At 46.7% G+C, this 27,109-nt stretch overlaps 1 protein-coding gene across 1 annotated transcript; it reads left to right on the top strand.

Moving 5' to 3' along the window:
• The first annotated feature begins 15,948 nt into the window (after nucleotides 1–15,948).
• On the top strand, nucleotides 15,949–25,785 carry LOC138784267 (ly6/PLAUR domain-containing protein 2-like). The gene is made up of 3 exons (XM_069959781.1): nucleotides 15,949–16,000; nucleotides 25,304–25,417; nucleotides 25,495–25,785. Exons 1-3 carry the CDS (start codon nucleotides 15,949–15,951, stop codon nucleotides 25,695–25,697), a joined length of 369 nt encoding a protein of 122 aa, XP_069815882.1. The 3' UTR covers nucleotides 25,698–25,785.
• Nucleotides 25,786–27,109: the final 1,324 nt, after the last annotated feature.

The raw sequence follows: 27,109 nt of genomic DNA, 5'->3' as shown, positions 1-27,109 counted from the left end.
CACTGTTCTTATGCACTTAGCACAGCTGAAGGGAGTATAATGGGTTAACACTGCACTTGTGTCCTAATACTATCGCCACATTGTTGTCCAATCCTTGAGCTGGGTAACTCAAACCCTTCCACTTATGAAGTGATATATATTTAAAATGGTATAGTGCGCACTGAGAATCAAACCTCCTGACACACTGATGGTTAAGGTGGATCTCCTTTATTCAAAGATGTCAGCCAGTTTATATATCCCAGGGGCGTGTGTTCTTCTACTAAGGCTTGTGTCCGTACTTCATTGGCTGAAGTGCGAAAAGAGTTACTTGCCTAGCACTAGTGTTACTTACATAAGCTATGAAGAATGTAAACATCTGTCCGTGTTTAGAAGGTCAGCGCCATATTGTAATCACTTTACTAAATATACAATATATGACATCCTTAACACTCCAAGGCATAGTCCTTTCCAGAAAGTTACCCACCAATAGAAGATTAGTCCCCTCCTTTCCTATTAAGCTCCCTTTTGGGCCTTGGTGGGTGTCGTCTAGTCTAGAGGTGGTTATAGTGAGTAGTTCCAGCTAGTTGGTGTCAGAACAGGGCAGGTAGGGACAAGACACAACAGTGAGCCCTGATGCTGAACCCACCAACTGTCCCTACCTACTTGCCTCAATCGGCCCTAGGAGGCCGTGGACAACCACAAAGACGTTCCCTGTACTGGATACGTGCACACAGAACAAGACAGACAAACAAACAGAATAGCGGATAGTCAAACAAGCAAAATCAGAACCAAACGGGCAGCGCAGTACAAAATCAGGTAACATTTGAATAGTCAAAAAGTCAAGCAAGAGGTGAGGTAACAAAGTCAAGCAAGCAGAGGGAGTTAAGACAGGGAGCACAGCAATAGACAGGGGGAAGCTGGGATCAGGGTGTTAATCTAATAGCCAGCGCTGGGACTCTGCCTCAGCTTCCTTTTATGCTGAACCAGAGCCCAGTCCGAATCCCCATTGGACCGGCACTCTGATTATCCAGGTTCCAGACAGACAGAGAAACCAGTCTAAAGACCTACTCAGCTGGAAAAATAAAGTCTCCCAGTAAATCAGTTTAACTCCTGCATTGCCAGATAGCTGAGAAGCAAGTGGCTTCTATGTGGCGCATAGAAGTAAAAACAGGCCCAGTTCAGACCAGGTTACCGCACAATCCTGACAGTACCCCCCATCTTACGAGGGGCCTCAGGACCCTTATCCAATGGACCAGGCTTGGAAGGATTACGTGCATGAAATTGCCGAACTAAACGTGGGGCATGCATGTCCTTCCCAGAAACCCACGTAAGTTCCTCTGGACCAAAGCCCTTCCAGTGGATTAGATACTGTATGGAACCCTCGCGTAACCTTAGGGTCTTAGTAGAGAGCCAAACCTTTTCCCCTACTACGTATTGATGGCCAGGTATGCGTCTTTTATTGGCATGTTTCTGAAAAAGCTCTTGGGCTTTAACCAGGCTCTGATGAGCCTGGGGCCAAACTGTGCACAGTTTCGAAAAAATAGCTTCTACTGAGGGGTTAACTGACTCGGTGGCATAAATAGACGAGTACCTCGGGTTAAAACCATAGCTGCAGAAGAACGGTGGCATCTTTAATGAGCTGTGCTCATGATTGTTTAAGGCAAACTCTGCTAAGGATATAAAGTCCCTCCATTTATCTTGGGCATCAGCCACAAAACACCTCAGAAATTGTTCCAGAGATAGGTTAATCCTTTCAGTCTGTCCATTCGTCTGTGGATGGAAGGCAGACGAGAAGGACAAGGAGACACCCAATCGCCACAGAATTCTCTCCAGAACTTAGCAACAAACTGAGCACCTCGATCAGACACAATGGTCTCAAGAATACCATGCAGGCGCAGAATGTGATTAATGAATAGTGTGGCCAGGGTACAAGCATTAGGTAATTTGCATAAAGGGATAAGATGGCACATCTTAGAAAACCTATCCACAACCACCCAAATTACAGTTTTTCCCTTGGACAGAGGCAAGTCAGTAATAAAATCCATTGAGATATGGGTCCAAGCTCTCGTAGGCACAGGTAGAGGGTGTAATAACCCTTCAGGTGGCCTCCGAGGCACCTTGGACCTAGCACAGATCTCACATACATCCACAAAGGCCTTCACATCTGCACATCACGGCTGCAAAATGGCCACTACCACACCAGGCGATAAGATGGTATCAGGATGGATCAAAGCAGCGGGACAAAGCATCAGCCTTGACATTCTTGGAACCAGGCCGGTAGGTTATTTCAAAATTAAACCTAGTAAAGAACAAGGCCCATCTGGCCTGGCGTGGAGTGAGACATTTGGCTTGATCCAAATACATGAGGTTTTTGTGATCAGTGATAACCACCACCTTATGTTTAGCTCCCTCGAGGAAGTGTCTCCATTCGTCAAAGACCATTTTTATAGCCAACAACTCCCTACTGCCTATGTCATAGTTGCACTCTGTCTTGGAGAACTTCCTCAAGAAGAATGCAACGGGTCGGAGGTTGGTAAGAGCTGCGGACCCCTGATATAGAACAGCTCCTACCCCCACCTAAGATGCGTCCACCTCTACTACAAAAGGACGCTCAAAGTACGGCTGAATCAGCACCGGAACCTTAGTGAAAAACTGCCTGAGCCTGTCAAATGCCAAGTTAGCATCAGGGGGCCAATTTACCAGATCTGCCCCCTTCTTGGTAAGATCGGTATAAGGTTTGGCTATGAGCGAGAAGTTTTTGATAAATTTCCGTTAATAATTGGCAAAACCCAAAAACCTCTGTAGAGCCTTGAGGTTATTGGGTCTCTCCCAGTATTGGGTCGCTCCCATCTGTGGTGTCCCCTTGCATCGGCTCCTCCCGAGGGGGTGCAACAGGAGGGGTAGGTTTGGGGAAGGAGGTTGGAGACAAAGAGGTTCTAGTCAGGTGTGGGGAACCCCTGTCCCTCTGTCGGTCCCTCAACCGCCGTTCCACCCGAATGGCCAAGGTCATACTCTCTTCGAGGGTGTGGGGTAGGCCACTAGCATGTCTTTCAGTCGGTCACTCAGCTCGGCCCGGAATTGGAACCGGAGGGCAGAGTCGTTTCAAGTGGAAGGGCCGCTCCACTGCCGGAACTCTGAAGAATAGTCCTTTACTGGACGTTAACCTTGCTGTAATCTGGTTAGTTGGCTGCACAATCCGGGTCATCATACAGGAGGCCCAATGCGGAGAAAAACCTGTTGACTGTCTGCACGTTGGGGGAGTCAGGTGACAGGGAGAATGCCCATTCCTGAGGGGGCCCCTGGAGAAGGGACATAACTATGCCCACTCTCTGAGCTTCGTCTCCAGAGGAGCAAGGACATAGCCTGAAAAACAGTTTACAACCCTCCCGGAAGGTGCGGAAGCTTCTCCTGTCCTCCTTGAATTTCTCTGGACTGGAGGCTCAGGAGGTACCGGGGAGGTCATAGTAACTTGTCGGGGGGCTGTCTCCTGCTCTTGGACCCTTTCAGCCAGCTCCTGCACCATGGTGTTGAGCTGCTGCATGTGGTCCACTATGGTGATCATGGGGTTCATGTTTTTTGTGAGACAAAACCAGTTGGCTGGCTATTCTGTCAGGACAGGGGAGGTAAGGACAAGACACGACAGTGAGCCCTGATGCTGAACCCACCAATTGTCCCTACCTATTTGGTTCAAACGGCCCTAGGCGGTCGTGGACAACAACGAAGACATTCCCTATGCCTACCCCTACGTCTGGGGTGACCATCCTTCCTTTCAAGTCAGGAAGTTACTACAACTACTTGTTCATCTGCAGTGGAGCAAAGTGCAGTTACAGCTGAAGTACTCCACTGGTATTGCCTTGGTCATCTTGAGAAATCTTGTTACTCTTGTTAATCTTGTCGGTTGTGCAAGCCCAGGGCTTGTGCTACCAGAACTGACACTCCATGATCTCTCTGGTATTCTCCAAATTGTAACTAGGGTAATGTTTTTTCACGTCTTCTACAGTCAAGTCACCTTGACAGAGTTCTGCTACTACTTAGGCAAAGGTCCCCTTGGTAGCCCCCTAACCTTCTTTACAAGTCTACTACAAGCCTAATTTACCTTAACTTCACCTACAAGTAAAGTCTACAAAGTCCATATATATCTTTATGCCCAAACAACCAGCTCAAGGGATCTGTGTTGTACAAGAAGATTATTTTTGGACACTGCACCTTATTGACAAATTTCTTTATATATTTTTGTACTGTACTAAATCCTTTTCACTTTTTAAGTACTTGGACTTTGTGGTTACTCCGCCTTGCACATACACCTGTTTTCCTAAGTCGTGAGTCAGTGTATCCGGGGGTGGGCAATACCACGCTTGGCCACCATGACACACGCCTAGTCAGTATACCAACACCTAGCGCTCAGCTAGGGGCCCTATTACATGGAGCAATAATCAGCCGAATCAGGCCAATCCGACCGATTATCACTCCGTGTAATAGATAGACAATGACCATTGACTGATTGACTTTAGGTCCTGACCTAAAATCATTGGCCGCTGACCGGGCATTGCTACGTGTAATACAGATGCACGATCGATGTCTAATTGAGTAAACATTACATTACCTCTCCATGCTCCAGGTCTTCTGCCCTCTGCTTGCTTGTATTCCCGGCCAGTGATTGGCTGAGCGGCTGTCAGCCCAGAGACCGCTCCGAAGCTGCAACCGCAGTACTGGGATGTAAGCAGAGGGCAGGAGAAGACCGGGAGTGTGAAGAGGTGATGTATACAGTTTACACTAAGGGTTCGTGCAGCCCTTGCTAAGCGTTTACATTATTGATCGGGCCATCATTGGCTCGTCTAATCGGATCCTAACACCTTGTGCCCCTGGGAAATAACTCTAATAAATAATATATTTACCCAAAGCTGTAAGTATAAATCCTTCATAGCGTCCAACATGGATTCACTGGCCCCTGTTCTAAACATGAGGATTGTCCCTGCTGCAAGATACCCGGCAGGTTCACAAGAGTCCTTGAAGCTGCACATTTTATCTGCCCGTCACTTTTTCCCTTTTCCTTCCAGCCACAGGGCTCATATGTTTGTTTTGCAGGCACATGGAGGCTTCTATTCTCATTGAGCGTTTTTTAAGGCACCATATTGGGCTTGAGAAAGAGTTGAGGTTCCAAAACATAAGAAACACCCTCCAGAAGACTCCATTTTAGGGGGGACAGGGAGCTGTTGACTCCTGCAGGTCGAAACATAAAATACATTTTTTTTAACATCCTGTACTTAAGCTTAAATTCTGTAATTTTACTAAGAAGGAAGAGAGAAAAGCCCCCCTAAATGTGTTCTACAACACCCCACATGTGGTCATACGCTGCTGTTTGTGTATACGGCCGGGCTCGGGGGATCTGTTGCTGAAGCATTTAGATTCTATAGACGTTAGAGGAAAATTTTTAGCATTAGGCCGTGGAAAAAAAAAACAACCTTTCTTTTAAAATATGTAAATTTATCGCAATAGGAGGAAGCAGTGTATGGAAATGCAGGTCTCCTGTGTAACCGGCCTCTTTGGTATGTCACCCACATGAGTATTACTGCCCCCGGGATAACTGCATTGCTATCTGACAGGGTTTTCCGCCTCTTTGGTACAGTATGTCACCCACATAAGTATTACTGCCCCCGGGATAACTGCATTGCTATCTGACAGGGTTTTCCGCCTCTTTGGTACAGTATGTCACCCACATAAGTATTACTGCCCCCGGGATAACCGCTCTGCCATTCGGTTCTGTTTGCTTTCTTTTTGGTATTTGGTATTTTTCTTGTTGTCATCACTCTTTAACCCCTTAACGACATAGGGCGTATATTTACGCCCTGATGCTGTTAAGGACGTTCAGAGCGGGGCCGCGCGGCGACCCCGCTCGGAACCGCGGCGGTCCCGGGTGCCGCTTGTAGCCCGCGACCGCCGGTATTAGCATGACAGCTGCATCCGATTACCGGACGCAGCACTTCCCTGGTGTCTAGTGGAGGAGATCGCTCCTCCGGGATGTTATCCCGGAGGAGCGATCTCCGTAACTGAAGCCGGCCGGGGACCGCTCCAAGATGGCGCCGTCCCCGGCTCGGCACTCGTTTACTTCCGGCTGCAGCAGCCGAAAGTAAACGAGTGCCTATCTCATGGATCTCTGCAGCATATCTATGAGAGATCAAAGCACTTATACTAGAAGTCCCCCAGGGGGAATAACCCTAACCCCAGGGGGAATAACCCTAACCCCAGGGGGAATAACCCTAACCCCAGGGGGAATAACCCTAACCCCAGGGGGGCTTCTAGTATAAGTGTAAAAGTTAAAAAAAAAAATGTTGTTAATAGTAAAAAGCCCCCTCCCCAAATAAAAGTCTGAATCACCCCCCTTTTCCCAGGTTATAAATAAACGTAAATAAATAAATAAACAAACAAACATGTTTGCTATCACCGCGTGCGTAATCGCCCAAACTATTAATTAATCACATTCCTGATCTCGCACGGTAAATGGCGTCAGCGCAAAAAAATCCCAAAGTGCAAAATTGCGCATTTTTGGTTGCATCAAATCCAGAAGAATTGTAATAAAAAGCGATCAAAAAGTCGTATATGCGCAATCAAGGTACCGATAGAAAGAACATATCATGGCGCAAAAAATGACACCTGACACAGCCCCATAGACCAAAGGATAAAAGCGCTATAAGCCTGGGAACGGAGGGGTTTTAAGTGACGTATATTTGTTGACAATGGTTTGAATTTTTTACAGGCCATCAGATACAATATAAGTTATACATGTTACATATCGTTTTAATTGTAACGACTTGAGGAACATGCATAACAAGTCAGTTTTACCCCAGGGCGAATAGCGTAAAAACACATTTCCCCCAAATAAACAAAATGAGTTTTTTTTTTTCAATTTCACCATACATTTATTTTTTTACTGGTTTCGCAGTGTACTTTATGCAAAAATTCAGCCTGTCATTGCAAAGTACAATTAGTGACGCAAAAAATAAGGGCTCATGTGGGTCTCTAGGTGGAAAAATGCAAGTGCTATGACCTTATATACACGAGGAGGAAAAAACGAAAATGCAAAAATCGAAATTGGCTCTGTCCTTAAGGGGTTAACCCTCTTCACACCTAGGGACTGTTTGTAGCCTTTTGGAGTCACTTATCTAAAGCTATACTATATAAGTGAAGGGAGAGGTCTTTTAAAGCGTCTTAAGGGATCACGTTAGAGTTTAACCCCTTAAGGACCGGGCCTGAAATGGCCTTAAGGACCGAGGCAAATTTTATGGATATGACCTGTGTTACTTTATTTATTAATAACTTCGGGATGCTTTTACCTATCCGGCTGATTCTGAGACTGTTTTCTCGTGACATATTGTACTTCATATTTCTGGTAAATTGGAGTTGATACTTATAACGAATCTTTATGAAAAAAACCAAAATAACGTGAAAAATTGTGAAAACTTGCAGTTTTTCCAACTTTGAAACTTTTCTGCTCATACAGAAAATGGTTATGCCACATAAATTTTATATTAAATGGCACGAGCAACATGTCTACTTTATGTTGGCAGCATTTATTAAAAAATTCTTTCATTTTTTAGACAATAGAAAGCTAAAAACATTAGCAGCAATTTTGCAAATTTTCAGTAAAATTTCAAAAATCAGACATTTTTAAGGGACCTGTTTAGGTTCAGGCTGGGTTCACACACAGTATATTTGAGGCAGTATTTGGTGCTCATGTCAGGTCCTCATAGCAACCAAAACCAGGAGTGGATTGAAAACACAGAAAGGATCTGTTCACACAATGTTAAAATTGAGTGGATGGCCGCCATATAACGCTAAATAACGGCCATTATTTCAATACAACAGTCGTTGTTTTAAAATAACAGCAAATATTTGTTATTAAATGGCGGCCATCCACTCAATTACAACATTATGTGAACAGAGCCTTTCTGTGTTTTTAATCCACTCCTGGTTTTGGTTGCCATGAGGACCAAATACAGCCTGAAGTATACAGTGTGTGAACCCAGCCGGGGGCTAGGTTCACACTATGTAACTGTGCGGCTGTATTTTTTATGCGGCTGTAAATGTGCGGATGAAACTACGGCCGTGGGAAAAATAGACATGCGGCTCAAAACATACGGTCATTTACTTGGAAATCTGGTTTAACTAAAAATAACAAATAAAATCTTAAGAAAGTGATGCAAACACCTCTGGATGCATCTGGGAAAGCAGGGAAACAGTTTACATGAATCGCTATTACCGGGGTTTGCGATCCTTTGCACTAATGCCGATGCCTCTCATGGTTAATCTATTAAAATAATAAAACACATTTTCGTTGTAATAAAGTCTCTTTCGTTGTTCAATAATTAAATTTAAACGAATCCATCATTTTGCAATTAAATATACTGTTAAAATAAATATATATATAAATAAATGTATATTTATATATATATAATTATTTTTTGACAGTATATTTAATTGCACAATGATGGATTCGTTAGAATGAAATTATTGACCAATGAAACTGAATTTATTTAATCGAAAATGTGTTTTATTAATTAAATATTAATTAGTACAGGAAGCTCCATAAGCCGTTAATTCATATTGCCGGCAATAGAGCATTCTGTACTAATCATCACTTTACTTTAATGAAAACATCAAATGTTTCTTCTAATTATGTTATCACAATAGCATTATTAGAAGAAACATTTAGAATTATATGTGCGCTCAGCTGATTGGCTGATCGGCTGAGCGCACATATAATTAGCGGGTCCGCAGCACAGTGACTTCATTGTGCTGCGGACCAGCGAAGAGGACACATCGGGGTGAGTATACAGATCTCCCCACCCCCTCCCCAGCACTGCACCCCTCCCAGCAAGGAAGGGGGGGTCACTAAACCCCTTCCTTGCTGGGATGGGTGCAGTCTGACATCAGTCTGGCCCCCAAGGGGTTAAGGGGGATGCAATACATCCTCCCTTAACCCCTTGGGGGCCAGACTGTAAGCAGCGATCTGTAAAGATGCTGCATACTGTAAGGTGCACAACACCGCTCACAATGATGGGTGTTGTGCTCCTGTTTGTGTGTTTTTTGTGTGTTTCTCCCTTTTTGTTTTTCAGATATCGGTATCCTGTGGATTACGTCGGATTCCGTGGACTACGTCGATGACCAGCGTTTTTTTAATGTTTTTTTTTAATAAAATGGTCAATGAGGGGTGTGGGGGTGTTTTTATTTGAATAAAAAATTTTTTTAACTTGTGTCTTGTCTTTATTTCTTTACTTTATAGACTTAGTAGTGGAAGCCGTCTAATAGACGGAATCCATTACTAAGTCGGGGCCTAGTGTTAGCCGGTATAAAATGGCTAACACTAACCCCCTATTATTACCCCAGTACCCAATGCCACCAGGGGTACTGGGAAGAGCCGGGTGCCAGTGGTCCCGGAGCGTCAAAATTGGCGCTCCTGGACCGGGCGGCAGCAGGCTGGTAAGATTTAGGCTGGGGAGGGCCTAAACCAATGGCTCTTCCCACCCTGGTGTTACCAGGCTGCTGTCGTTTGGTTTTTAACCCGGCTGGTTATAAAAATAGGGGGGACCCTATGCGTTTTTTTTTTTAAATAAATAATTTAAAAAAACCGCTTAGGGTCCCCCCTATTTTTATAACCAGCCGGGTTAAAAACCAAACGACAGCAGCCTGGTAACACCAGGGTGGGAAGAGCCATTGGTTTAGGCCCTCCCCAGCCTAAATCTTACCAGCCTGCTGCCGCCCCGTCCAGGAGCGCCAATAATGACGCTCCGGGACCACTGGCACCCGGCTCTTCCCAGTACCCCTGGTGGCATTGGGTACTGGGGTAATAATGGGGGGTTAGTGTTAGCCATTTTATACCGGCTAACACTAGGCCCCAACTTAGTAATGGATTCCATCTATTAGACGGCTTCCACTACTAAGTCTATAAAGTAAAGAAATAAAGACAAGACACAAGTTAAAAAAATTTTATTCAAATAAAAACACCCCCACACCCCTCATTGACCATTTTATAAAAAAAAAACATTAAAAAAACGCTGGTCATCGACGTAGTCCACGGAATCCGACGTAATCCACAGGATACCGATATCTGAAAAACAAAAAGGGAGAAACACACAAAAAACACACAAACAGGAGCACAACACCCATCATTGTGAGCGGTGTTGTGCACCTTACAGTATGCAGCATCTTTACAGATCGCTGCTTTCAGTCTGGCCCCCAAGGGGTTAAGGGGGATGCAATACATCCTCCCTTAACCCCTTGGGGGCCAGACTGATGTCAGACTGCACCCATCCCAGCAAGGAAGGGGTTTAGTGACCCCCCCTTCCTTGCTGGGAGGGGTGCAGTGCTGGGGAGGGGGTGGGGAGAGCTCTATACTCACCCCGATGTGTCCTCTTCGCTGGTCCGCAGCACAATGAAGTGACTGTACTGCGGACCGGCTCATTATATGTGCGCTCACCCGATCAGCCAATCAGCTGAGCGCACATATAATTCTAAATGTTTCTTCTAATAATGCTATTGTGATAACATAATTAGAAGAAACATTTGATGTTTTCATTAAAGTAAAGTGATGATTAGTACAGAAAGCTCTATTGCCGGCAATATGAATTAATGGCTTATGGAGCTTCCTGTACTAATTAATATTTAATTAATAAAACACATTTTCGTTGAAATAAAATCAGTTTCGTTGTTCAATAATTTCATTCTAACGAATCCATCATTGTGCAATTAAATATACTGTAAAAAAATAAATATATATATAAATATACATTTATTTATATATATATTTATTTTAACAGTATATTTAATTGCACAATGATGGATTCGTTAGAATGAAATTATTGAACAACGAAAGGGACTTTATTACAAAGAAAATGTGTTTTATTAATTTAATATATTAACTATTAGAGGCATCGGCATTCGGCATCATTGCCGGCTATTTTTGAGGTACTCCGTACGGACCGCCTGTCAATCCACGGCCGCATGTCCAGCCGCAAACAATGGTCTTGTTAATTTTTTACGGGTCCGTTTACGATAGGGCCGTAGATTCATACATAATGTGCACTGTGCAGCCGCATATCGTAAAATTTCCAGCGTACGCATGAACCACCAAAAATACCGCCGCACAAGTACAGCCGCATATACAGCCGCACACTTACATAGTCTGAACCCGGCCTCAAAGTGTATTTGAGAGGACTGTTTGTTATAAAGCCCCACAAAGCACCCCATTTCAGAAACTGCACCCCCCAAACTCTGCAAAAGCACATCCAGAAACCCTTTAGGGAAGGCACAGAAATAAAAGCTAAGTGTGTAAGAAATTTGAAGATTTTTATTTTCTGTGCAGAGATTTTGTTGTAATCCAATATCTTTCACAATTTTAAACCTATTACCAGAGAAATGCACCCCAAAATTGATTGCCCCGTTTCTGCAGTTTATACAAATACCCCATATGTGGCCCTATTGCGCTATTTGATGCAACCACAAGCCTCAGGAGCGCCTAGTGAATTTCAACTCCTCCGGTATATTTGATCCTTTCTGACTGTACCACTTCAGGTTGGCAGAGGTCCTGGGGTGCCAAAACATAAAAAACACCCCTAAAGGGACACCATTTAGAAAACTACACCCCTCAAGGAATGTAACAAGGGGTGCGGTGAGCATCTGGACCCCACAGGTGCTTCACAGATTTTCAGTACAATGTGGCGTGAAAAAGGAAAAATTCTATTTTTTACACTAAAACGTTGTTCTAGCCTTTAATTTTTCCTTTTTACAAGGGGATAAAAGAAAAAAAAAAGACACTAAATGTGTAGCGCAATTTCTCCCGAGTACGGAAATACCCCACATGTGGACATAAAGTGCCAAGCGGGCGCAGGACGAGCCTCCAAAGGGAAGGAGCGGAAATTGCGGTTATCTCCGTACAGGTGGTAACCTTTATCCAGCAGTGGGAAGACCAGTTCCCAAACAATCTTCCCACTAACTCCGAGGATGGGGGGGGCATCTGGGGGCAGGATTCAGGTGTACCTTCCTTCATACACTCTAAAGATACGTGCACACTGCAGAATGGCGAAGGATAACCCTTTGTGCATTCCGCATATAATATACACTTATCAGCCGCTAGGGGGCAGTAGGACGCCAAATCCCAAAAATTTGAAGTTTGACGAAGGGGGAGCTGAAAAAAGCTGAAGATTGCCAGCGGGACTGACAGAAAACAGCCGAAGACAGCCAACGGGAAAAAGGACGCCGCGGGACCCGGAAGACGCCGATCGGGACCTTGGATCAGGCGAATATGGGCAATACCTGCTCTGAACACCTCAGCTACCTAGCTGAGGTGTCCAAAGCAGGTGTTTAACCATTTGTTGGAGAACATTTATCGCCATGATCGGCCACCTGGTCCCGTCCGTCTAATCACAGCGATCGGGACGTGGCACCGTGGCCACCATTACTTTTTACAGTAATGGCGGTCGGTGCTGTCTGTTCAGGTGGGGTTTGCAATTAAGCTCCATTCACTTCAATGGAACTGAGCATCAAAACCCCGCCCAGGCTGGAGACAAGAGTGGGGCTGTCTCTGGAATAAAGTGGCCATGTTTTTGTAGCGCTGTAGCAGAAACAAATTAGCTAAATCCTAATAAACAACGAATTGTATTACACATACTGGACATTCCATACTACAGGATTACTAACCACTAACTTTACCTTTTACTTTACTTTTTACCACCATGCTCTTACCTACCCCCAACCTATCCCCCAGTGGACTGTGTCCTCTCTCTTCTCTCTCCTCATCATGTACTGTTCACATTAGCCCCTCTGTGGTGTCCCACTATTAGGCCGGGTTCACACTGAGCAAAACTAGCGGAATTCCGCGGCGGAATGCTGCTAGCCTCCCTCCCATAATGTGAGTCTATGGGAGGCGCTCACTGCTGTTCTCACATGTTCATTCTTCAGCGCGGACAGAGCAGGAGCGCGCGCCTCCTGTAGACTCCCATTGTGAGAAGGAGGCTAACGGCACCCACACACCTCTGTATACTTGGGCTATTCTCTCTTTCTGTGCTGTAGCGGTGCCAACAGTCTGGGATGGGTCTAATACCACTCCAAGCTACCATGCCCAAGTGACCCTAAACACCCCCACTACTGGCCCGCCTTCTTTTTCCATTGTTTAATGCATGGACATTGTGTCATCAAGTTACATACTCAGAGACTTTCCTGAGAGACACTCTCTATAATTATGTTCAGGTGTATATGGACTGATGCACCCTAAGTGTTGTGCTGCACAATGGAGTTTTTTTTACAAAGTTTACATACCAATGGACTTTATTGGACATTCTTCTAGTTTGCACTACTCTTATATTTAACCTGTTATTATGTTAAAAAAAGGTTTTATGCTATTCATTAACCCATGCTGTTGCTAACTTATTTCTTCTATAGTATGTTTACAGATACCTCCCTATAAGTATGCCGGGGATGGCTTTTTCTCAGTGGGGGAGTCTGCAGTGTCCCAGAGCGGGATCCACTTTTTCTTTCTGCCATGTACAGGTCAGTATCCTGTATATGTGTATACACTGTGATAGGTAGCTGTAGTATATAATTCCTGCCACTTGGTGTCACTGTTCTACAGTACACTATTCAGGTTCTGCTGAAAGCCAAAGCTATATTAGGAGGTTAACTGTTTTGGATTGCTTCTGTATTTTGGCCTATCACAGTGAATCTTTAGTATGCTACTCCTGCCACTTGGTGTCACTGTTCCAAGGTACAATATTCAGGTATAGATGAAGCTAAACTGCAAAAGGGTTAACTGTTTTGGATTGATTATCTGTTTTGGCCTATCACAAGGTTTATTTGTAAGCTATCTGAGATCAAATCCCTGCTGAGGGTACCTCACAAAACACCCTCCCCTCACACCTAGCCTATCAAATTCAGTCACAGGGTGGGTTTGCCCCAATCCTACAGCTCCCTAGGCAAATGGGGTAAAGTAAGTTTCAGTTTGAGTCAGTCAGAACTGCCTAGTCTGAGGAGAGATAGAGAGAGTGTAGACTATTGAGGTTCCAGTGAGAGAGTCAGTTAATATATATGAGTTCCAGAGCCAGCCATGGCTAGAAAAACTTTGGTCTAGTGAAAGAGATAGGGGATAACTTTATTACATTGAGGGTCTATCTGAGGGGTTTACAGGAGGTTTTATTTTCCATCAAGTCAAGCCAGCAGTTAGCTAAGTGCACTATCTAAGACAAGACTCACCAGCAAGTCACTAATATTCCTGAAGGGTCACCCTTACGGCTAGCTTACCCGGATTTGCATCCCTGATCATGTGTCACTGAGTGCCCACAGGATAGCCAAGACAGACGTTGATCTTTCAGGAAGCCAATATTTTTCTATCGCCGCTCCCAAGGTGATCAGAGCCCTCTCTTACTGAGAACCTTTAAGTCTGGATAAGCCCCCTTCCCTTGAGTATCTACACTGCAACAAGCTGAGGCCAAGCCTCATATATACTTACCAGAGTCTAGCTGCCACTTGCTCAACAAACCTATTGAAGTATACCCAAAGGTCAATCACTGTCTAAGGGATCTCAAATAGCAAGTGTATTATCTATTAGTGTATGATACCTTGCTATACACACTTGACCTACCAAACCAAAAAGCTGTGTGTCAGTGTCTCCAGGGGTGGGCAAACATACCACTCCTGACTACTGTGATAAGTGCTTAGTTTGGTACTACAACACCCAGCCCAACCACATAATGTCTAAACAAGAATGGCGGGAGGAATTTGACAAGAATTTTCACCCTCCTGAATATCGTCTAACAGGATGTCAGAAAAATGTAACTTTTCAGCAGTTAAAGCTCTAAAGCCGTGTCAGTCCAGTGACTAAGAGCTTGAGCAGTTCTGGATCTCAATGTTTTCCGATGCAGAGAGTCCCGTGAGAGCTCAGTCCATCAGAGTCAGCGTGTGGGCCATATATCACAGACTTGTGGATGGAGATTTCTCTCTGGTCTGCCCCCCTGTATTACTATATACTGTATATAGCCATTGAGTGTGCCAGATCTTACAGCTCACCATTTGCACTTTACACAGAGTTGATTTTGCACTATTAGCTCTTGTTATGTTTTGTTTAGGGGGTTTCTTTACTATGATGGATGGTGGTGTGTTCTATGAAGCTTCCTGGGGAGGTTTCTGTATCCTGGCTCCTCCTTCAAGGGATTCTACACCCAGCTAATGATTTTAATCCTGTCCTGGGATTTGGGAATTTTGGGGATTTTGTTTCCTATTCTTGTATAGAAGCAATTGATCATAAACAGACGGAGATGTTTTATCTGTAACAGATTCTCATCTTTCTATCTTCTATTTGCCAAAAATTCTGAAGTGTTATAAAACCTCCAGGTGGATATATAAGTTCTGCCCGTGGCTTCTGGAAGACATAGATGAGACAGCTGAGATCCCCGATACGGCGTGGCATCATGTGTCTTCAGTTCCGTATTATTATGTTTGTGTCTTTGTCATCTATTGTTGTATGATGTTAGGTATCGCACATATTCTGATGTTTTATACTGATGACATCACACGTGCGGGTGTATTAATATCGTGTTTCTTTGTTACATCATAAGACCTGAAGAAGAGGCCGTTCCGGACGTGAAACTCATTCTGTTCTTATCATTTCCTTTTTAACCAAAAATTTTTTACATTTACTGGACATCGTATTATTGAGACCAGCACCTGTGCAACCTGTTTTACTAGAATTCAGGAGATGTCAGGTGCTATAAGGTGCAAGCGTCAATTGTCTAATGGGGATTAGGGGGAGGGACGTGATGACCAGGTTGTACTTTAATTGACAATAGATAAGGAGAGGCTAGGAAAATTCTTGTTTAGACAACTTAACGCCTACATACATATATATATATATATATATATATATATATATATATAGAGAGAGAGAGGCCGAGCCTCCCCCCCTCACACAGACCACAGCTCACAATGGCAGCGTACACAAGCATCCTCCTGGTGATCGCCCTCTGTGCTACCGCAGGTAAGACCCCACACCTGGTACCATACTGTAATGATAGGGGGGACACAGGTAAGACCCCACACCTAATACCATACTGTAATGATGGGGGAGGGACACAGGTAAGACCCCACACCTGATACCATACTGTAATGATAGGGGACACAGGTAAGACCCCACACCTGATACCATACTGTAATGATGGGGGACACAGGTAAGACCCCACACCTGATACCATACTGTAATGATAGGGGGGGGGGAAACAGGTAAGACCCCACACCTGATACCATACTGTAATGATGGGGGGGACACAGGTAAGACCCCACACCTGATACCATACTGTAATGATGGGAGGGACACAGGTAAGACCCCACACCTGATACCATACTGTAATGATGGGGGACACAGATAAGACCCCACACTTGATACCATACTGTAATGATGGGGGGGGACACAGGTAAGACCCCACACCTGATACCATACTGTAATGATGGGGGGGGGGGGGGGACACAGGTAAGACCCCACACCTGATACCATACTGTAATGATGGGGGGACACAGGTAAGACCCCACACCTGATACCACACTGTAATGATGGGGGACACAGGTAAGACCCCACACCTGATACCATACTGTAATGATAGGGGGGGGGGGGGGGGACACAAGTAAGACCCCACACCTGATACCATACTGTAATCATGGGGGGACACAGGTAAGACCCCACACCTGATACCATACTGTAATGATGGGGGGACACAGGTAAGACCCCACACCTGATACCATACTGTAATGATGGGGGGACACAAGTAAGACCCCACACCTGATACCATACTGTAATCATGGGGGGACACAGGTAAGACCCCACACCTGATACCATACTGTAATGATGGGGGGACACAGGTAAGACCCCACACCTGATACCATACTGTAATGATGGGGGGGGGGGCACAGGTAAGACCCCACACCTGATACCATACTGTAATGATGAGGGGTGAAGTGTTGTTTGGGTGTGAGATTGTGGTTGGGGTCACACACAGTATTTGCTCCTCTTCTTGGTCAGTAGTTTTTCTTGGCTCGGGGTTTCTAGCTTTGTGTCCTACATAGATTTCCCCATTTTTAATGTTTTTTTTTAGTTATAACCTGGAATGGAGACGAGAAAATTGATTTGATGAAGGAAGATGAAACTCCCGCTATGCGTCATTGCTTATTCTATGTACATTGTTACTGATTTTGTCCAATAAATCAGCCATTTTATGTTTTATACTCCGCTCGATGTGAAGGAATATTTGGCAGCGCCAGGACCCCCCCCCCACTTTCTCCTTCTCTCCACTGCTGGAATGGAGACGGCCCTTTTGGGGTTTTTCTACCATCTAAATGACATGACGGGAAATATTGTTAGTTAAACACTGACAATTCACCCCGAGAGTCGGTACACTGTGATGGAGGTGACAGGGGGGATTTCTCTGTACGTTTTGGGTCATTTTCTAACCTGTTCCCGTCATGAAATTGATGGTTTTCACTAGTTTTTCCTGTCGGTTTCTTGTTTCACCATATTCACTAACGTTGTGACCTACAAAACTGTCTGAAAACCGACACACCTGTCATTTTGTGATTTTAAACCGATACGTGGACGTGTCCCTTTAAATCCTGCCGTAACCGACATCTTTATTGTATGTGACTTTTTTGAGGGGTCCTGCATACTGAAATCCGTCACCGCTGGTGTGATGGGGGGGGGGGGGGGGGTCGGGCTATAGTTTTGTCACATGAAAAACCTGACCTTAATAAATCTGTGGATTTGGGAAACGGAAACCCTGAGGTGTAAGCTTTTTAAAACATTTGTGGCGGATTTGCTCCTCCAGACTCTCCTGTATCTCCTGTCCTCCATCTTTCTTTCCATCCTGACTATATTGTTGCGCCCCATGCTTCTCTGTTAGTATCTTCCGGAACGTGTTGGGTCGGCGCCATGCGTAGTGTTTCCTGTCAGAACGTTCAGTGTACGGGAACAAACACACAGGGCCGATCCGCTGCGGATCCATTGCCTGTAGTTTCTATGAGAATCCATACTCACATACTCGTGTGTTTGTACCTTAATGAGGAAAAAATCCATCACCTCAGGGAGGATCCACCTGAAATCCTGCGCTGAAGTTTCCACAATAAAAACTGAATCCAGCAGGTGACGGGTTTCCATTATCGGCCGCCGAGGCCTCAGAGCGACAACAGTGTTATTCTCATATCAGCAAAGAACCTTCCTGTGTATACAGTATATATATATATATATGGGGGGGGGGGCATGTTCTATATCTCCAGATGGTTTCCTTCTGTTTCCTTCAAGCAACCATTTTTTTCTATCTCTTTTATATCGAGTATACGGATTAAAGTCTCCTATATACAGATCCTTCATCTCCTCTGTATATCTGTGGGGTATACGGCTTATAGTCTCCTATATACAGATCCTTCATCTCCTCTGTATATCTGTGGGGTATACGGCTTATAGTCTCCTATATACAGATCCCTCCATCTCCTCTGTATATCTGTGGAGTATACGGCTTATAGTCTCCTATATACAGATCCTCCATCTCCTCTGTAGATCTGTGGAGTATACGGCTTATAGTCTCCTATATACAGATCCTCCATCTCCTCTGTATATCTGTGGGGTATACGGCTTATAGTCTCCTATATACAGATACATCTCCTCTGTATATCTGTGGAGTATACGGCCTATAGTTTCCTATATACAGATCCTCCATCTCCTCTGTATATCTGTGGGGTATACGGCTTATAGTCTCCTATATACAGATCCCTCCATCTCCTCTGTATATCTGTGGAGTATACGGCTTATAGTCTCCTATATACAGATCCTCCATCTCCTCTGTAGATCTGTGGAGTATACGGCTTATAGTCTCCTATATACAGATCCCTCCATCTCCTCTGTATATCTGTGGGGTATACGGCTTATAGTCTCCTATATACAGATACATCTCCTCTGTATATCTGTGGGGTATACGGCTTATAGTCTCCTATATACAGATACATCTCCTCTGTAGATCTGTGGGGTATACGGCTTATAGTCTCCTATATACAGATCCCTCCATCTCCTCTGTATATCTGTGGGGTATACGGCGTATAGTCTCCTATATACAGATCCCTCCATCTCCTCTGTATATCTGTGGGGTATACGGCTTATAGTCTCCTATATACAGATCCCTCCATCTCCTCTGTATATCTGGGGGGTATACGGCTTATAGTCTCCTATATACAGATACATCTCCCCTGTATATCTGTGGGGTATACGGCTTATAGTCTCCTATATACAGATCCTCCATCTCCTCTGTATATCTGTGGGGTATACAGCTTATAGTCTCCTATATACAGATCCTCCATCTCCTCTGTATATCTGTGGGGTATACGGCTTATAGTCTCCTATATACAGATACATCTCCTCTGTATATCTGTGGGGTATACGGCTTATAGTCTCCTATATACAGATCCCTCTATCTCCTCTGTATATCTGTGGAGTATACGGCTTATAGTCTCCTATATACAGGTACATCTCCTCTGTAAATCTGTGGGGTATACGGCTTATAGTCTCCTATATACAGATACATCTCCTCTGTATATCTGTGGAGTATACGGCTTATAGTCTCCTATATACAGATCAGTGGCGGATTATAATATGGGCAGTTTGGGCGGCTTCCCGGGGTCTGAGGCTTCGGGGGGGCGGGGAAGGGGGGGCCACGCCACCCACATTATAATCCGCCACTGACTCTCTGATGTGCGGCTGCCGGTGGTGTCCCGTCCTGTCCCCGGCAGCGCGCGCAACAGATAGCTCCCTGTGTGCCTGTGGCTGTAACTTCCGGCGCACGGGGAGCTCTCTGATGCGCGCGCTGCCGGGGAGAGGAAGGGACACGACGGGGGAACAGATGGCAGGTGAGGGTTTTTTTTTGTGTTATCTGGTGGCAAGAGGGGGACCATCTATAAGGGGGGGGGAGGGGGGACCATCTATAAGGGGGGGGGGGGGGTGGGAGGGGGGACCATCTATAAGGGGGGGGGAGGGGGGACCATCTATAAGGGGGGGGAAGGGGGACCATCTATAAGGGGGGGACCATCTAAAAGGGGAGGGAGGGGGGACCATCTATAAGGGGGGGGGGGAGAGGGGGACCATCTATAAGGAGGGAAGAGGGGGACCATCTATAAGGGAGGGGGAGAGGGGGACCATCTACAAGGGGGGGAAGAGGGGGACCATCTATAAGGGGGGGGGGAGAGGGGGACCATCTATAAGGGGGGAAGAGGGGGACTATCTATAAGGGAGGGGGAGAGGGGGACCATCTACAAGGGGGGGGAGGGGGACCATCTATAAGGAGGGGAGGGGGGACCATCTATAAGAGGGGGGGAAAGAGGGGGACCATCTATAAGGGGGGGGGAGGGGGGACCATCTATAAGAGGGGGGGGAAGAGGGGGACCATCTATAAGGGGGGGGGCAGAGGGGGACCATCTATAAGGGGGGCAGAGGGGGACCATCTATAAGGGGGGGGGGGAGGGGGACCATCTATAAGGGAGGGAAGAGGGGGACCATCTATAAGGGGGGGCAGAGGGAGACCATCTATAAGGGGGGGGGGAGGGGGGACCATCTATAAGGGGGGGAAGAGGGGGGCCATCTATAAGGGGGGAGAGGGGGACAATCTATAAGAGGGGGGGAAAGAGGGGGACCATCTATAAGGGGGGGCAGAGGGGGACCATCTATAAGGGGGGGGGAGGGGGACCATCTATAAGAGGGGGGGAAAGAGGGGGACCATCTATAAGGAGGGGAGGGGGGACCATCTATAAGAGGGGGGAAAGAGGGGGACCATCTATAAGGGGGGGGGAGGGGGGACCATCTATAAGAGGGGGGGGGGAAGAGGGGGACCATCTATAAGGGGGGGGCAGAGGGGGACCATCTATAAGGGGGGGGGAGAGGGGGACCATCTATAAGGGGGAAAGAGGGGGACCATCTATAAGGGGGGGGCAGAGGGGGACCATCTATAAGGGGGGGGCAGAGGGGGACCATCTATAAGGGGGGGGCAGAGGGGGACCATCTATAAGGGGGGGGAGAGGGGGACCATCTATAAGGGGGGGGGCAGAGGGGGACCATCTATAAGGGGGGGGAGAGGGGGAATATCTATAAGGGGGGGCAGAGGGGGACAATCTATAAGGGGGGGCAGAGGGGGACCATCTATAAGAGGGGGGGAAAGAGGGGGACCATCTATAAGGGGGGGCAGAGGGGGACCATCTATAAGGGGGGGGGAGAGGGGGACCATCTATAAGGGGGGGGGCAGAGGGGGACCATCTATAAGGGGGGGCAGAGGGGGACCATCTATAAGGGGGGAAAGAGGGGGACCATCTATAAGGGGGGGGGGACCAGCTATAAGGGGGGAAAGGGGGACCATCTATAAGGGGGGGGACCAGCTATAAGGGGGGAAGAGGGGGACCATTTATAAGGGGGGGCAGAGGGGGGACCAGCTATAAGGGGGAGGGAAGAGGGGGGCCATCTATAAGGGGGGGCAGAGGAGGACCATCTATAAGGGGGGGGGAGGGGGACCATCTATAAGAGGGGGGGAAAGAGGGGGACCATCTATAAGGAGGGGAGGGGGGACCATCTATAAGAGGGGGGAAAGAGGGGGACCATCTATAAGGGGGGGGAGGGGGGACCATCTATAAGAGGGGGGGGAAGAGGGGGACCATCTATAAGGGGGGGGGGGCAGAGGGGGACCATCTATAAGGGGGGGGGAGAGGGGGACCATCTATAAGGGGGAAAGAGGGGGACCATCTATAAGGGGGGGGCAGAGGGGGACCATCTATAAGGGGGGGGCAGAGGGGGACCATCTATAAGGGGGGGGCAGAGGGGGACCATCTATAAGGGGGGGGAGAGGGGGACCATCTATAAGGGGGGGGGGCAGAGGGGGACCATCTATAAGGGGGGGGGGAGAGGGGGACCATCTATAAGGGGGGGCAGAGGGGGACAATCTATAAGGGGGGGCAGAGGGGGACCATCTATAAGGGGGGGCAGAGGGGGACCATCTATAAGAGGGGGCAGAGGGGGACCATCTATTAGAGGGGGGGAAAGAGGGGGACCATCTATAAGGGGGGGCAGAGGGGGACCATCTATAAGGGGGGGGGAGAGGGGGACCATCTATAAGGGGGGGGGGGCAGAGGGGGACCATCTATAAGGGGGGGGCAGAGGGGGACCATCTATAAGGGGGGAAAGAGGGGGACCATCTATAAGGGGGGGGGACCAGCTATAAGGGGGGAAAGGGGGACCATCTATAAGGGGGGGGACCAGCTATAAGGGGGGAAGAGGGGGACCATTTATAAGGGGGGGCAGAGGGGGGACCAGCTATAAGGGGGAGGGAAGAGGGGGGCCATCTATAAGAGGGGGCAGAGGGGGACCATCTATAAGGGGGGGAGGGGGACCAGCTATAAGGGGGGGAAGAGGGGGACCATCTATAAGGGGGGAAGAGGGGGACCATCTCCTATAGGATTAGCACCCTCCTCTCCTGACATCATCTGTGCTGCTGTGACCTCCCCTATAAGATCAGCACCCTCCTCTCCTGACATCCTCTGTGCTGCTGGGACGCTGTGACCTCCCCTATAAGATCAGAACCCTCCTCTTCTGACATCCTCTGTGCTGCTGTGACCTCCCCTATAAGATCAGCCCCCTCCTCTGCTGACATCCTCTGTGCAGCAAGGGACCAAACATTATGTTTATTGGGGCCAGCAGGGAGGGGGAGGCAGGCAGTGTTTATACAGCCCAGGGCCCAGGGTACATTTAATCCGCCACTGATACAGATCTCCATCTCCTCTGTATATCTGTGGGGTATACGGATTATAGTCTCCTATATACAGATCCTCCATCTCCCCTGTATATCTGTGGGGTATACGGATTATAGTCTCCTATATACAGATCCTCCATCTCCTCTGTATATCTGTGGGGTATACGGATTATAGTCTCCTATATACAGATCCCTCCATCTCCTCTGTATATCTGTGGGGGTATACGGTTTATAGTCTCCTATATACAGATAAATCTCCTCTGTATATCTGGGGGTATACGGCTTATAGTCTCCTATATACAGGTACATCTATGTAGATCTGTGGGGTATACGGCTTATAGTCTCCTATATACAGATCCTCCATCTCCTCTGTATATCTGTGGGGTATACGGCTTATAGTCTCCTATATACAGATACATCTCCTCTGTATATCTGTGGGGTATACGGCTTATAGTCTCCTATATACATTCTCCATCTCCTCTGTAGGTCTGTGGGGTTCTATATATGTAGATCTGATACCAGTATAATGTATGAGGGTATCACACATGACAATCAGTTGGTATCTCACTTGCTAGGCTTAGATACAGGGGCTCGTTAGATGGTTTAAATCATGATAGGGTAAAATCGTAGAACATTTACTTTAGCGTTGAAACAAGGGGTGTGGCTTACTGTGGGTGTGAGCTTGGTAGGGTGTGGCCTATCATGGGTGTGGTTTGCGGGGTGTGGCTTGTCACCAGTGTTTTTTTTTCCAAAATTTTCCAGCTAGAATTTTAGAACAACACAAAAGGAGGATTACACCCCCCCCAGTATCTGATCCCCAGTATATTACACACCCCACTATCAGGTCCCCAGTATATTACACATCCCAGTGTCAGCTCTCCAGTATATTGCACACCCCAGTATCAGGCCTCCAATATATTACACACCCCAGTATCAGGTCCCCAGTATATTACACACCCAGTATCAGATCCCCAGTATATTACACACCCCAGTATCAGGTTCCCAGTATATATCCCACCCCAGTATCAGGCCCCCAGTATATTACACACCCAAGTATCAGGTCCCCAGTTTATTACCCACCCCAGTATCAGATCCCCAGTACATTACACTCCCCAGAATCAGATCCCCAGTATATTACCCACCCCTGTATCAGGTCCCCAGTATATTACACACGCCAGTATCAGGTCCCCAGTATATTACCCACCCCTGTATCAGGTCCCCAGTATATAACCCACCCCAGTATCAGGTCCCCAGTATATTAGCCACCCCAGTATCATATCCCCAGTATATTACACACCCCAGTATCAGATGCCCAGTATATTACCCACCCCAGTATCAGGTCCCCAGTATATTACCCACCCCAGTATCAGGTCCCCAGTATATTAGCCACCCCAGTATCAGATCCCCAGTATATTACACACCCCAGTATCAGATCCCCAGTATATTACACACCCCAGTATCAGATCCCCAGTATATTACACATCCCAGTATCAGGTCCCCAGTATATTACCCAACCTAGTATCAGGTCCCCAGTATATTACCCACCCCAGTATCAGGCCCCCAGAATATTACACACCCCAGTATCAGGTCCCCAGTGTATTATACACCTCAGCATCAGGTCCCCAGTATATTACACACCCCAGTATCAGGTCCCCAGTGTATTATTCACCCCACTCAGAGCAGGCTGTGGCCCAGAGATAGCACTGTACTGACTGAGTGTATATACTGCTAGTTTTTTGCCCATATGATGCAGCTGCACCCCATATCATCGTACTATTACCCCCTTCATCCTTCTGCAAATCCATCATAATACTACTACTCCCTTCATCATCCTCCTGCCCCTCCATCATAATACTACTGCCCCCTTGCTCATACTCCTGCCGCTCCACCATCATACTACTACCCCTTTATCCTCATCCCTCTCAATCATCATACTACTACCCCTTTTATCCTCCTGCTCCTTCATTATACTACTACCCCCTTCATCATCATACCAGTACCCTCTTTAGCATTCTCCTGCTCCTCCATAAACATACCACTACCCCCTTCATCATCCTCTTGCTCTTCCATCATCATACTACTACCCCCTTCATCCTCCTGCACCTCTACCATCATACTACTACCCCCTTCATCCTCCTGCACCTCCACCATCATACTACTACCCCCTTTAGCATCCTACTGCTCAACCATCATCATACTACTACCCCCTTCTGCATCCTCCTACCCCTTTATCATCATACTACTACCCCCTTCATCTGGATTTAAAACAAAAATATATATACGTATGGTCCCTCTAGTCCCCCAGTGACTCCTCTCCATGCTCGGCATGAGTGATGTAACTTGCGCTGGCAGAGGGGCAGGGCTTACTCTGCCGAAGCTTCCCGGGACATGATTTTGCCGGGGCTGTTTTTTTTCAGAATTGGGACAGTCCCGGCAAAACCCGGACTTTTGGCAAGTATGCCCATGATAAGCTTAGATACACAGCGGTACGTCATCGCTAACCTCTCCCCTTTTGTCGGCAGCTTACTCTCTGCGATGCTACACCTGTGAGTTACAATCGTCTAACGCCAACTGCATGACTGCGACCACCTGCAGCAACACTGCAACGTCCTGTCTGACCACGGTGGCAACAACCGGTAAGTCCATGTCTTTACGATTATGTTCCTGAGCTCCCGGATTTGGCCGTCCCTTTATCTCGGTTTCTCCCTTGTAGGTGGTATCTCCAGCATCATAAAAAGATGTGTAGACTCCTGCACTCCGCTCAGCACCTCTATCAGTGGGGTCACCGCCACCAACAGCTGCTGCAACACCGACCTGTGTAACACCAGCGGGGGCGCCACCATCACCTCCAGCTACACGGCCATCATCCTGGCGCTGGGAGCCGTCCTGACCGTCCTGAAGAGCTCAGTGCTGTAACCTCACTGTATATATCACCAACAAAGCATATACATAGCCTAAGGCTACCTCGACATAATAAACTACATACTAGCCAAAGAAAACACACTGAGACATATGTAACAAAGACTGAAATCTTAATAAAGAAATTAAAAATAAAACGCCTGCAAAACATTATTTTTTCAGATCAACTGGTGTCAGAAAGTTAAAAAGATTTGTACTTTACTTTTTCTTATAAATTTCCAGTCCTTCAGTACTTATCAGCTGCTTTATGTCCTGCAGGAAGTGGTGTATTCTCTCCAGTCTGACACAGTGCTCTCTGCTGCCACCTCTGTCCATGTCAGGAACTGTCCAGAGCAGGAGAGGTTTTCTATGGGGATTTGCTGCTGCTCTGGACAGTTCCTGACATGGACAGAGGAGGCAGCAGAGAGCACTGTGAGAAACTGCTGGATATTCTGTCACTCGGTAACTAATTGGTGGCATGGGGGAAGATGAGAGGATTACATGTCCTTGGCTATAGACTTGAGTACATGCTGTGACTTTACCGCTCCTCTCTTCTTTGTGCAGCCATCATGTTATCCGGCTGAGGTTACACTAATCGTCTTCTATTTCTCTCGGATCGCCGCCATCTGTTTAGTGTCTGATTCTTTTGGTGTTTTTGTGTGAAATTGCTGAACATTCATTGTTTGACAGGAACCTCAATATATAATGGAGAAATGAAGAGATTATAACACAGTGGTGGACGGAGAGTGATTAGTCAGTCTGAAAGCTTCTGCTTGATGTGAGTGAATGATCCTGGTGCCCACCAATGAAGAACCAGTGAAAAACAACATGTCAGCCAGTGTTAGTGCAGGTTCTAAAGCTGAGGGCCCCCCGGAGGATCCCCCGGTCATCTGGTTGGCCAGTCCGGCACTGTATATATAAACTGTAACCCTGGCGTATGTCTGCTATATACTGTATGTACAGAGGATGTTACCAAGAAATAGATACAGACACACATGCAACACAGACAAACACACACTTTTACACTGAAATGCATTTACACACACACACTTACTTTAGTTTTTTACCTATTTACACATTTTTGCACACTTAATTCTATGACACAAGCACATAACTTATAACTTCAAGTCCAGGCAAAAACTTTGAAAATTGGGCAAAACAAAAGCTAATGCTTGAGTTATAAAGAGTCATTGTCATGAGGGGACAAGGGAAGACAATGGACAAGTGCAGCCTGACTGACACCTGCCCCAGCTGTCCCTGCTTACTTGCCACGTCAGTCCTAAATGGCAGTGGATAACTGGGTGGCGTTCTATAACCTGATCTGGTGGACACAAAACAGACAGACGTACAAACACAATGAAGGGGTGGTCAAACGGTCCTAATCGATAACAACCAGCTGTACCAACAAGGTAAAGAATCGGGATCCAAGG

The sequence above is a fragment of the Dendropsophus ebraccatus genome, chromosome 2 (assembly GCF_027789765.1).
Source record: "Dendropsophus ebraccatus isolate aDenEbr1 chromosome 2, aDenEbr1.pat, whole genome shotgun sequence".
Lineage (NCBI taxonomy): Eukaryota > Metazoa > Chordata > Amphibia > Anura > Hylidae > Dendropsophus > Dendropsophus ebraccatus.
The sequence above is the reverse complement of the archived record's forward strand: the minus strand, read 5'-3'. Positions and strand labels throughout refer to the sequence as shown.